Below are 14,681 nucleotides of genomic sequence, written 5' to 3'. Positions count from 1 at the left end.
CATAAATATAAAAAATTTAATTCTTGCAAAAATTAATTTAATAGCAAGATTTGTTTGAAGTTCGAAATACATATCGTCTGCGCTTAACGCTGATAGCTTTTCCGGCAATAGTTGATGTTTTTCAATAGATGCTATGCAGAATAGGATATTAATTCACTGTACTATACAGCAGATTACTTTCGTTTAAAATATTTAGTTTTAAATCATTTACCAGATGCGTTTCTAAAACTACGAGCAAAATACTTATGCATACAATTTAATTTAAATTATCTATTAATTATTAATTTTCTGTTAGTCATAATATTTAATGTATGCCCTTATAATATAAATATTTTTAACGTAATGCAATTTGAACTTTCTTACGGAATATTCATTTACTTCTCCTTGGGAATAATTTTATTAACTAAAAGGAAAATATGGTTGCTGCTGCTTTATTAAATGTATTATACTGAAATTAAAAACTAGATCAAGATGTACGTTCGTAAGCAACATCCTAAAGCATCTTTTAAACGAAGAAATTAATTTTTCTAAAACTACAAATCCTGAAATTTATCTGTTTGCTTTTAGATTAATCCTTATTTTCTCTGAAATTTGTCTTGATTTTAATAATTTTTTTAAAAAATTTCAATAAATAATTACTTATTTAAAGCATTTTTACTTTACATTCGCTATTCAAACGTTCTGTAGTTGTTTAATTGCAGTTTTCATTTTCATACAATAGCCTTTATTTAAAAAAAAAAAAATACTAAATCTACATTTCAAAAATTCTGAGTCTTCAAGATTTGCTTGCATACATCTGGCAGTCTGTATAACTTTGATATCATTTTTTTTAATTTGTAAACTTGGTTTAGAAATATTGGTAAAATCTATAAAGAAATAGGTATTTATGTAGCTTTATAGGTATTTATGTAGTTTGATAAATTATAACATTAAAACAATTTAAATTAACAATGAATTTTTAGGTAACTAAATCGAAAATCATCAAGAAGCAAGAAATAGTTACCGGAAACAATAATCAAAATCTGCTAAAGTTCAAGCATGCATCTTTTACAATATTGTCATCTATAATTTTTAAATTCTTTGGAGGTAAGTTGAAACGATAAAAGACATCAAAATGCTAGTCCATTATATTGTGTTTAGAATAAAATTATAAATTAACTTAAGGACTCCAGAATTTTTGGAAGCCTTATGATTTTTTATTTTTTTATTTTTCTAAAAATAATAACTCTAATAGCCATGCAATTTAGCAACAGGTAGTTGTAATATTGAATTAAATCACCTCAAAAACCGGTTTTTAAAATTTGTATAAACAACTTTATTTCATAATTTTCGTTGCGTTATAGATTTCTTACGCCTGTTAGCCCTTAATATAATTTCCAATGATTGCAAAAAAACATCGATGAACCACAGAAGAGAGAAAATTATTATTATTATTATTATTCCAAAACATTGTTTTGCAATTCTAACATAATCTAGTGAATTTTAGAAATTTTTTAAAAAACAGTCATTTTTGTCAAAAACGTTATGAATGAAAACTAAAAAAAATCCCTTCACCGAAGATTTCTAATTTCATTAAAATTTTCAACTTTTATCAAGGTAGCATTCAAACATAATAAAATAAGAATGAGCAAATGTTTTTTTTTTATTTATTACTTTTTGACGAATTCAAAGATTTTCTTAACTCTTCCTCGGCAGAAAATGAGGGTCCTCTAAGAAACGTTTCGTTTTATAGATGGTTTCGTAAGATATAAATTTAGGAAATCAAAAATTATTAGAACTATTCTTATTTAATTTAAATTCTAAGGACATCATTTACATAAACATTCTCTTTTGTTTTATCTCGCTTTCATTTTCATTAGCTTGCTTCGATTTTTACCATTTGTAAGAAAAATAAGTGTATAAAATGAATGTTATTTTTACATCGCTTTTCTAAGTTCTTTTTTATGTCATTTTTTAATTTTTTTATTTTACTGGCATTTTTTAGATAGTGTGTTATGGCAAAAACTATACCTGTTCTGCTAATTTTGTAAAGCGCAAACGATGAAATAAAGAATTTTTTTTAATATAATAAGTATTATCATATATGATATTTCAAACTTCAGTTCTTATTTTCTTTGTTTTTATTGATTACAAATCTTTCAGCGGTGTAATTATTTCTGAATTTTAGAAGTATTTTATTGTTTAGTCAGATACTTAGTTAGACTTTTATTTAATTTAAACTCTAATGCATCGTTTTCAGAAAACTTTTTGATTCTACCGTTTGTCTCTTTTGTGTTAGCGCGTCTTCGTTTTCAGTTACTTGTTCTTATTTTTAATGTCGATAATTCACCCGGCGATATTATTTTGCATAGATTGCAGCATCAATAATATTTTTCTTACCTTTTTTTATGTTATCGGTCTTTTTTTCTGATTTTGTTGATATTTATTTGACAATGTGTCATGGTCAACAGTAGTAGTAATATTATAAAAAGCAGGCGATAAAATAAATAAAGCTTTTTAACATAATACCGTTATCACGACTAGTCTATTGAAATTAGTCTAGATGTTAGGACTAGAGATTCTTATTTCTTTTGTTTTTATGGAATCCAAAACTTTCAGTGGCTATCATTATTTCTGGAATTTTAGAAGTATTTTGTGATAAAAAGAATTGCAGTGCATTGTTGTAAAATTTACTACTTGAAGACAGAAGTAAAATATCTCACCATGTGGAAAAGATCCCCATGATCGGCATATCCTCCTTCTGCCAGAAAGCAGCGCCCTCGTATCTACAACGTTTGCCCGGACAGAACACCGAACAGTGAAAGGCTTTGGAGGAGCTCTGGCGAAGCTTCTCCTGCACAATTCCATACCTGAAAAATACAAAATCGACTTTTAACAATGAAAAATTAGTATCATAGTTTCTACAAGAGAAGATCGCCGAATTTAGATCAAGTAGACAGTTTTTGTAAAATACAATGGTAGAAGATGAATTTTAACAAAAGAAACAAATAGTGGATTTTCTTTTGTGGTTTATTTATATTCAATATAATGCATGACCTTTTCATGAAATACATTTTAAAATAGAAAATATATAGCTTTAAAAACTGAGCCTTCGAAATTAAGAAAATTAATTACCCAAGTGAGCCCATTGGTTTCTTAAATTGGATCGCGAATTTCCTTAAACATAATCAAAGCAAAAGTATTTTTGAATTTTTGAATCTCAAATTCACATGGGCAGTGTGAATTTGAGCCAACACTTTATCACCATCCCTATATTTTTCAATGAACTCGTCAGGATGACGTAGAAGGCACGTGATTAAGTGGGAATGATTTTCAACAGTTGCTGGTGAATGTAAGGAATTATTCTTGCACTTACTTTTACAGGGGAGGGAAAGACTGCTGGTTAAGCGAATTTGATAGAGGGCAAATTGTAATGGTTCAAATATTCAGAATGAGTATCTACGTAACTATTTTATTAGTAGGCTGTTCAGGATCTACCGTTGTTAATATTTATGCAAAGTGGATAAATCACAATGAAATCAGCACTTGATGTCAAGATATTGGACGTCTACATCAAAAAAAAAAATCGAAGACTATCCCGCCTTGTAAAGCAGTGGCTCCGTTGATAGCTCAATACATTGCAGATCTAAGTACAAACGTTTCGGAACGCACAGATCAGCAACCACTGTTGGATATTGGACTGTGCAGCAGGCTTCTCCCTCATGTGCCTCAGCTAACAAAGCGTCATTTTCAACTTCCCTACAGTGACTCGAGAATATCGAGATTGGACTATCGATACGTGAAAGAAAGTTGCTTTGGCGGATGAATCACGATTTTTTATTCCTGGCATCGTGGTACGCCGTCTTCTTGGCGAACAATTTCTCCACTCATGTACAGTAAATCATACACAGGTTGGCGGTGATGGTATTATGCTTTGAGGGACATTTTCCTGGGTGGCTCTGGGATTCGTAGCTGCGGTATAACAGGCCATGGAAACTGCAGATTATTTGACCTTAACTGAGGATCAGTTGCACCCTTACATGACATCTATCTTCCCAACAGGAAATGGAATCTTCCTGCAAGACAAGGCGCTTTGTAACAAGGTTCGAATTGTATTGAAGTGGTTCAAGAAACATAATGATGAATGCCTATTAATGTTCTATCCACCTGATTCACCGTATCTTAATTAAGTAAAGCACATTTGGGATTTCATGGAAAGAGAGTTCAGAGATCAAACACATGCCGGAATTTGACTTCGTGCATTCGGAATTATTTTCAGACATTTCGTATAACCTGTCTAGAGCCGTCTACAAAAGAATTGTCGATCCATGACAAGATCAGTGGCAACTAGTTTGCGGATCAGAGGTGATAGATGCGAGGTGATAGATAGGTGCTGAGTAGGTGGTGATAATGCTTTGGCTCTTCAATGCATAACATCTTGTATATCCCATCAGTTTTTCTTTTGATTGCTTATTTATTATATTAAACCATGAAACGTTAGCTTTTGTTCTTTCTAGCTTTTAAAATCAAAGACTCTTTTGGACTTGTCTTCTTTCAGATCTCTCTCTCTCTCTCTCTTTTTTTTTTTCACTTTTTCCAGTTTTAATTTCTGTGGACTATTAGCTATTAAAACTTCTTTCCAATGTGTTTGGTCATTGAATTACCTAAATCGACCCATTCAATTCAAGAAAATTTTTGCAATTTTATCTGAATTTATCTGCAATTTTATCTACATTTACATCGCTGCAATACAAGTTGTCCGTTTTATGGCTAAACAACTATTTAACAGAATTGAGATAACGATAAAAATCAAAGCATTTAAATTAAATAGTATGAGTAGAGATTGCAATACCGGTATTTTGAACCATTTGTACAATTTTGTAATACCGGTATTCAGAAGTTTAAATACCGGTTTTTCGGTATTTACTAAAAAAATTTTAAATTGTCTCTACTATATGTTCAGGAATCGCGAACATAGCAAAATAGTATACGTTTTTGTTTTTATGTCTCCCTAACGAGCGAAATTAATCAGGTAATTAATGGCTTAATTAATTGCTTAAATCTAAATGAGCGAAACATGGATTATCCCTGAAAGAAAATATTGTATCCATAACGACTGATGGAGAAACAATTATGAAAAAAGTTGGAAAGTTGATTGGTGCAAATCAGCAGTTGTGCTATGCACATGGAATTTAATTAGGACTAATAGATGTATTATACCAAAAAAATAAAGAACAGGAGAATCCAAATACTGTGGATATAGAAACTTCGGATTCCAACTTTGAAAAGAGTAAGAGTGAGAGTGATATTGACAATGAAGATAATGACAATGTAATTGTTGAAGAAGATATTGCTAATGAGGATGAAATATTAACCTATCAAGAATGGCTTCCTATAATTTATAAAGTTCGAAAAATTATTAAGATATTTAAACGTTCCCCTATAAAAAGGATATATTACTAAAATATATACTAACTGAAAATAAAACAGAATATATGTTAATATTAGATTCTAAAACACGTTGGAACAGTTTACTTCTAATGATGGAACGATTTTTGAAACTGAGAAATCCAATCCAAAAAGCAATAATCGATTTAAACCTGAAATTTAATTTTTCAGGTAGTGAATTCGACTTAACATCCATAACTATATCAGCTCTACTTCCAATAAAACTGACTATTGAGGCATTATGTCGGAGAGATTCTAATTTATTAACAGCTAATGCAACACTAAATTTCATGTTGCAGTCACTGAAAGAACAGCACACATCTGAAGAATTATATATTACATTGAAAAATCGCACAGAAGAAAGGAATACCGAAATAGAAAATGTCTTACGGTATTTACATAATTATAATGATTTTAAAAATGAAAATGAAAAAGAAGAAAAGAAAATAACCAATTCAAATCTGATTAAGTTTAGAGTAAGTTTTCTATTTAAGTTTAGAGAAAATTTTAGAGTAAATTTCTAAATTAACATTTTTTACCTACAAACCTATCCACATTTAGAAGAATTCAGTTCAATTATCGAAAATTATGATGTCACTACTGTCGATAGTGAAAAGGGATTGTCTCTTGAACAAAAATTAGAATTAGCGATAAATAAAAAAAATCAACAAACCAAAATACAATACAGAAATAAGCCATATCCAAAACCATCCGACGAGAAATCGATTTATTTGAAGATGAGGGATTTAGAGGTAAATACTTGGAAAAAGTATATCGCGCATTGCAAACAGTACCACCAAGTAGCGTAGATGCCGAAAGAGCGTTTTCGACAACTGGTAATTTTTAATGACAGTACAAGTGAAGAATTATGTTTTTTAAGATCACATTTCAAAAATTTGTAATAGTACCACAGACTGAATGTGATATTTCCTTTTTTTTATTTAAATAAATAAGATATTTCTTTACTTTTTTGTGGTTATATACTGTTATAATTTATAAGTTACAAATTATTTTTTGTGATATTTACACTCTCTAACAAAACTGTCAAATAAAACAAAGAAACACCTGTGTTTTCTTTCTTTTTCTAAAATTTCTAATACCGGTATTAAGATTTAAAAAATACCGAATACCGGTATTGAAATTTTGGTCCGGTATTGCAATCCCTAAGTATGAGACTTTATGTAGAAGATAAACAATGTGTACCTGTAAGATGAAATTTTGTGTCGAAATGTGTGTTAAGGTGTACTTACTGAACTGAAGGCAAGGTTCCAAGGGAGAGACTCTGTGACCCTGAAAATTTTACTGGTTTCAAATCGGCCAAATTACACTTTGGGTCGGAGCTCATACTTCATCCTGGAATACAAATCAACCCATATTAGAATTGTTGCATAATATCTATGCAAAATGTCACGTTTGGAGAAGAAAATTTTCAAATTGCAAATTTTGAAAAGAAACTAATTAAAATCAGTGCTTGCTTCTTTATAGTTTAATATAAAAGAAACTTTGAAATTCTATTGAATAATTCTTAAAAATAATTCAATGTCAGGAAATATTTGAATATTGATATGAAATTCACTATAATAGGAAAAAAACCCACATACATTTCATAAAAATAGAAATAAAAGCTGATATCATACAACACAATTATACGAATTCATAACAATGGCATAAGGAATGCTTTTTTCTATTAAATAAAATAAATGTGATAAATTATTCAGAGATGAAATCATTTCATACTTCATTTATGTTTAATTCTACTCATTTCTTTATTAACATCTCAGCTTAAATGGAGTAAGGAAAAATAGTCAAAGTAAGCACATTTTTTCTGTAACATCACCGTCTTTTATTACCTCAAAATGGCAATTGTTATTTTCCTCAACTTAACTTCAATAAAAATGGAATGATAATTACTTTGTCTGAGAATCCGGCCTTCTAGTTATGTTTAGGAGTAAGCGTATATATGAATGAATATACGTGTAAGGATTTATTTAGAAAAAAATATGTTAAAATATGTTAAAAATACGTTAAAAAATATGTTGTGTATAATTATGTTAATACCATAATTATACACAACATATTACTACTTATATATAAAAAAAAGGAATGATAGGTGAGGAATATGAGTTCGTGAATTTTGATGAAAAGTTAACATTGCTTGGAGAAGGGCTTGTTTGAAGAAGTCGATGAGACAAGAATTATTCTGGGCTTAGATCTGAGAAAATCAGATCTTCTTTATCTTGCAGAAACTGCGCAAGATTTCTGGTTTTAATTTTGAACATTTTATTTTTCATCATGTTACTTCACTAGATTCGTTCGAGGTCGTGGATAAGTTTGCTAAGGAGAAAAGATATGGTGAGAGAAAAATATTAAAATTTTGTAGATTATTTTATTAAAAATCTTATTAAAATTTTAAAAACCCTTTAGCAGAGATTCCATTACCCACAAAATAATTATATATCAAACTTGATATATCCAGGTATAATATTCTGTCTAGAAGAGCGGTTTGAGTGATTTTTACAGATTCATATCACATGACATATATTGTACCATGCAATTTACATCTAATGGTCTTGCAAATAAACATTACAATATTATAAAAATATATAAGTGAATTTAAAAAAAAATAAAAGTACACAGAAAATTACCTTTTATTTTAAATTTTTATACTAGCTTTACTGAAAATAATTACATTACCTTTTTTAAAGAAAATTTCTCACTCATTATATTTAGGATAATATCTGGAAGACCAAGCTTCTCTAGGCAGTTATTACTATTTGGGGGAGGATATTAAGATACGAGTACCATACTGGTTACATATGAGTATTTTTCAATCTTACCTACATATGAACAAGTCATTTAAATAAAAAAAAAATCATGAATGCACTTAGTTTAACATGTGATTATATGATTAACAATCTCCTATATTACAGTATTTATTTTACAGTTTATCTGTCATTACTTATATGTCTGAACTTACACTCAGTTTTACCATGATGAAATCGAGTCAGAGATGGCGCTATATGACACTGTCAGCATGAGAGTAGATAGAAAAAAGCTCTAATAGTTCGATATAAAAAATGTTTTTTTTGTCTGTAAAATCACACTATTTAATGAATAAGGAAAGACGCCTATATAGATGAACTTAAAAAGCAAAAATATTAAATATATATACATAAGTAAAACAAAAATAAAGCAAAAAGTGCGTTTAGAACAGTGGACCTGGAACACACGCTTCATTCATATTGTACTGACCACTATACAACCCTGACCACACTTTGAAGCGAAAGTTGAATATACTTATTCTAATAGTTAGTTATAAAAATGTTTTTTTTTTAGTAAAATCACGTTTTTTAGGTAAGACACCTACGTAGATAAAATAAGAAAGCAAAACCTTATCTAAATGTAAAATTTTATCCACGTCGTTAGAGCCGTTTCCAGAATATACCAAATAAATAAATTTATATTATATATATATATAAAAGAACTGCTCGTTTAAAGTTATACAATTCTTAAATTAAAAAAATTATAAGTAATGTCACTTATAAACTATACATAACTTACAGAATTTCATACAATTTCTTCAGCTATTTCCGTGCTTCAAGACACAACTGTCCAATACCAAATTTTGCATTCAAGTAATTCATTCACTCATTTAACTCACGATCTCATTAACTCATTTGTTTTCCTGCATCCGGTCAGCATGATGAGAAAGAGCCATTACGGTAATTAGTAGAATATTCATTCGGAATTTCAATATGACTTAAAAGTGTTATTTTCAAACCTTCTAAATTAATTTGAGCGCATCATTTCGCATTCAGTAAATTGCCAGTCGGACCAAATACATAAGCATATTTGCACATGTCAGCTTTATTTCAGTTTTGCATATCAATCATTTGGTTCTTTTAATTCCGAAAATGGGTGTAGTCAGTCAGAAAATCAAATGATAACTCTTTCTTATAATTCGTTATTTCTTTTTAATATGATAAGAATAGCACAATCAACAACACTGCCAAAGCTTTTTAAGCATGAAAGTCTTTCAGGTAATATGAAAAATTAGAAGAAGTGACACTGAAACACAGCTCAACTTCAAATGATACATCTATGCAATTCATTGTTAATATATTATATATATATATATATATATATATATATATATACAGTGATGAATATATATCAAAAAAGAATTTCATAGATGTATCATTTGAAGTTACGCTATTTTTCAGTTTGTATATATATATTAGTATTTTTGAAAGAACCAATAAGTATTTGGAAACCCATGCAAATGAGCATATCTACGATCCTGATCTACGTCACGCCTTATGTATTTAAATATCGTGGGGGAAATAGCATTGGCATTAGTCGCATGCAAGACGCCACGAAATTCTGAGCTGTTGATTGAGAGAGAAAGGCTAAATTGTCGGACATAGAAATGCCGATCCTTAAGGGACATATTTAGTGAGTTAAACATTCCAAACTCGACAGTGTGATTGTGACTTTTGTGATTAAGAAGTGGGAGGTAAGTGGTGATTGTCGGAATGTGCTTCGACCCGATAGACCCAAGAAATTAAGAAATAGAGGCCGACAAATGCTGTTCAAAGAAATTCGAAGAAATCGTACCAACCGATGGTCCACATAATCCAGGAGTTCCAACAAGCATCCGGGACAAGTTGTTTCAATAAATATCATTCGCAAGGAATCAAATTTGCTATGTTTCCACGGTCGTGTTGCCGCCCATAAGCCTTTGATTACAAAATCCAGTCGCGCTGCTCGGTTGAGGTGGTGCAAGACACATCAAAATTGTACCGTAGATGAGTGAAAAAAGTTTCTTTTGAAGAATGAATCAAGATTCAATCTTTACTAGTCGGATGGCAGAATCTGGGTTTGGTGTATGCATTGGAGAACACTTTTTGCCAGAATTAATTGTGCCTACCATAAAGTTTGGTTTGGGGATGTTTTTCGTAGTATGGACTGGAAACGTTTATCCCAATTCATGGTAAGCTTAACACCGACTTCTACTCTGTTATTTTAGTTGACAATATGCTTTCTACGCTGTGGATCACTGTTACTTCCAGGATGACCACTTGTCATTGTGCGAGGTCCACCATGGGTTGGATTTATGACAATGGGGTGAACCGACTGGACTGGCCAGCGCAGAGTCCAGACTTGAATCCTATAGAAAACCTCTGGGATAAGTTGGATTGCCGAATTGAGGGGTACAGCAAGCTTCCAAAATATTTTAAATAACCCATATGTTTTCTCCAAGCCGAGTGAAAGAAAATACCATTGTCTCTCATCCAAACACTTGTGGAAAGTAGGCCCCGGAAAGTCCAAGTCGGAAAGTATAATTACCTCAGGTGGAGGCTCTACCAACTATTGAATATGAAAAAATTTTGTGTGAACTCTTTTATCACAGGGGCCAAATTACTTATTGGTAGATAGTAAATATATGTATAATGAGATAATAATACATGGCCAGTCACAGAAGACATAATAAACAGTTGCATCAAGCAGCCAATCAGAAGCGAGAACACATATCTGCTGAAAAGTTACAACTCAACATAACATCGCTTCTAAATTCAAATTCCAAAGAATATTATAAACGCTGTTCGACAGCGACATGCAGCTGAATATTCTGAAGCTGACCGTATTTATAGACAAAATAACCGAGATGAAATTAACGCACTGCAGAGAAATGCTCGCAGAAATGGAACAGAACAGTTCGAAGTGTATGAATGGAAATGAGTATCTAGGACAGAGTTCGGCAGGCTTTTCCAGGGTGCTGGGTACTTCTAATTTTTTCAAGGTGTTGCGATTCCCCCCAGTGGCGTAGATCTTCAGTATTTTTCAACATTATAAATAAGTTTGTTATAATTGTTATAATGTATTATATTTATTATGTTAAATTTATATTTATATTGATTATAATTATAGTAAGATAAAACATAATAATAATAACCACAAATATAATAATATCAAATGACGTAATTAATATCAAACAATTCAAAATGCAATAAAAATAAATCATTTTCATCTAAAGCTTGTTCTCGTAATTACAGTTAGTAGAAGAGTATACTCTGAGTATACTAGAGTAGAGCCAATCTCGAGTATAATTAGTAATTGCTAATCTTGCACACGATTCTAAGTGGCCGTCTGTGAGATGGGAACGATATTTTGTCTTCATTATATTCGTCGTTGAAAATGCGGATTCTCACAGGCAGGTACAGCCAAAGAACGATGTTAAATAATATGCAATTTTTTTCAAATTAGGATACTTTACTTCGACCGTTAGATTCCAAAAGTTATTCCTAGGTTCTGAACAACGTGCTTTTAAAATTATGTCATATTGAAAGAGTAAAACGCCGTTTTCCTCAAGAGATAAACAGAATATAATGTTCCTTAAATATATTTCTTTTAGTACGCTCATCTTAGGACTTAGTAAAACCGGTCACCCTAAAAATGTCTTGGTAATCCACTGGTCGATCACGATCGACTAAATGCCTGTCCCTTATCTAGGAGAGATTTTATTAGACGATTCATTCTGTTTATTAATTGGTATATTCAGTAAGGAAAGTACAGATTGTGGTGATCTTTCATTTCTTGCAGAGCATGGCAGACCTAAACTCAACACATCACAGTAAAGCTGAACTCGTTGATGTTATTTATTCCGAGACAATAAAAGTTATTTTGCTTAGTAGTTATTCCGATGCTATTAATTTTCGCGAAAATATTCGGTCATGCAATTCTTTGTTTGCGATGGCTACTTTTTGCCCATCACAAGAAATCTCTCTCAAAGGTATAAGGTAAAAAAAAAATGACTGCAAAGCAATTATAGGGTTTAGCTAGCAGTAGCGAACACAGCCACCTGGTATACAGGGTGTCTCAAAAACCTTGTCCGCGGCTTTTATTCCTTAAATATTGATCATAGACATATAATGTAAATTACAAAGATGCGTAAAAAAAAGGTGTAAAATGTTAGGAAATCGATTAAAATCTTCAGAGGATAAAATTTCAAAAAATAAAAAATTTAAATTTGTATACAGAACCCGTACAAAAAAATTCCCAAAGAGTAAAATGTGTCCCATCTTCTAATAAGGTCATGTCAAAATTTCAGCTATTTATCACAAAAAGTCTCAAAGATATGAAAATACATAAATGCTGATTTAAACCACTTTTCGATGCCTGGATATGAGTTCGTAAAGTGAAAAAAATCATGCCGGGTCGTGTTTTAGGGGTCGTATACAAATTAACAAAGAAAGTAATGATTGAATAAATAAATAATAATTTTGCTATTTATGGGTTCAAAAGTATTAAAAATTTGTAGAAATAATAACTTAAAGGAAAGATTACATAAGTTTTTTTTTATAAGTTCATTGTCTGTGCTATTTTTAAGTTATATTTTGTAATTCATGGTATAAAATTTTAAAGTATTTTTCAGGAAGCATAGATTTTAAAATTTGTATTTAAAACTAAAGATATCAAGCATATTTTATATCCTTAGGATGCATTCCTGCGTCGCGTCATCTGCACTGAAGCTGTAAACATTTGCTTTTTAATTTGTGAATAACCCTTCACCAACTTTGTTTTAACATATCTTTGAGAGTTTTCATGATAAAATTCTAAAAGTTTACATGACCTTATTAGAGGACGGAGCACATTTTACTCACTGGGATGTTTTTTGTACCGGGTCCGTATAAAAATTTAAATTTTGTATTTTTTGAAGTTTAATCCCCTGAAAATTTTAATCGATTTCATAACATTTTGAACCTTTTTTTACGCAACTTTGTAATTTACAGTATATGTCTGTGATCAATATTTAAGGAATAAAATCCGCGGTCAAGGTTTTTGAGACACCCTGTATATATATACATATCAAATAAATATGCTGATACATCTGGAATTAATATTTGTCATATTTGATTTGTCATATTTGATCTATTATGCATAGATATATCAACCGTAATGGTGGTACTAATGAAGGAAGCGTGGGACATTACATTTATAAATGTCCACGGTATAGAATAATAAGGCAAACATTATTTCGAAATAATAATAGAATTATGGGAATTTTGAGATTAATTCATCAGAAGATGGGAAAAATTTGGATCAATAATATTGTACAAAACACATGGAAATGTTATTGTGGAAATATATAACATAATAACAGTCAGAGTTAACATATTGAAATTTTGAGCCTTATTATGTACTCCTAAATATGTCACATATGTTACTTCTTTTTATTATTGTTGATAGTATTTTAATTATCTTTTATTTAGCTTATTATACTATTCTTTATATTTCTGTGATTCATTTTTTATTTACATACATTTTTCTGATGTATTTATCTTTTATTATTATTACTTTATATCTTATGTTAGTTATTTTACATTTTAAATTTCAAGCACTAGATTTTGTTTTAACCCTTTGCACTCGGTTTTTAGTTTAGTTCAGTTATATTAATGTCCCGTTTGAAGCAACATTAGGGCTATTTTGGGACGGACCTCATCCTTTTGAACCGCGGTCAGATGACGAGGACGACACCTGAATTGGCACCCCCTCTCCACACCACACCAGCGGGAGGACGTTTGGTCAGGACGGATTTAACGTGCAACAGACCCCCTTACACGACGGTTCTTCGGTGGAATCGGGTCTCGAACCTGAAGCCCTCCGGTTCCGAAGCCGAGACCTTACCACCAGGCCACCGCGGCCTCCCCTTTGCCCTCGGAGGGAGACTCTTATTCCCCATTCAAGAGGGTGCATCATTTTCACCTTTTATTTATTTGTTTATTTTAATTTTTATTGTTAAAAATGCATGCAGAGTTGTAAGCATGCATAAGATGTAGATTACTTGAAATTCAACTTAAAACAAATATACATTTTTATTTTTCGGAGCACTAAACAAGGTAGGTATTAGTAGTATCGAATTACTTTTCCGAGTGCAAAAGATTAATTGTAGATTTGCTTTAATTATAAATTCTCAGTTATTACACGTAAATTGTATTATATATTTTATCAATGCTGCTTGAAGTCATATAATACAGCGAATAAAAAAAAAAACTTCTGCCGTATTTGACTGATTAGTTTTTATGTACGGAATTTAGCTTGATTGTACATTAATCTATATCTGCTTTGGGTCGATCGTTTTTCTCTATCTCGGATATTTATACTATTTCGATATTACCTGACATATCATACAACTCATGAAACAATTACATATCAAATAATTATTATAATTGATATATCTAAATTCGATATCT

The 14,681-nt window shown here is 30.7% G+C and overlaps 1 protein-coding gene across 3 annotated transcripts in view; it reads right to left on the bottom strand.

The window, feature by feature from the left end:
- Window positions 1-14,681, bottom strand: part of LOC129981898 (protein tyrosine phosphatase domain-containing protein 1-like) — a 168,332-nt gene that overhangs the window by 27,371 nt on the left and 126,280 nt on the right. For all 3 annotated transcript variants that reach the window (XM_056092944.1, XM_056092943.1, XM_056092945.1), the window contains exons 2-3: window positions 6,678-6,780; window positions 2,703-2,849 (exon numbers count right to left, since the gene is read on the bottom strand). In XM_056092944.1, coding sequence (XP_055948919.1) covers window positions 2,703-2,849; window positions 6,678-6,772 — 242 coding nt within the window. In that variant the 5' untranslated portion in view covers window positions 6,773-6,780. The remainder of the gene's footprint in view (window positions 1-2,702; window positions 2,850-6,677; window positions 6,781-14,681) is intronic.

The sequence above is a fragment of the Argiope bruennichi genome, chromosome 8 (genome assembly GCF_947563725.1).
Source record: "Argiope bruennichi chromosome 8, qqArgBrue1.1, whole genome shotgun sequence".
Taxonomy (NCBI): domain Eukaryota; kingdom Metazoa; phylum Arthropoda; class Arachnida; order Araneae; family Araneidae; genus Argiope; species Argiope bruennichi.
This window is presented reverse-complemented; position numbering and strand designations above follow the sequence as displayed.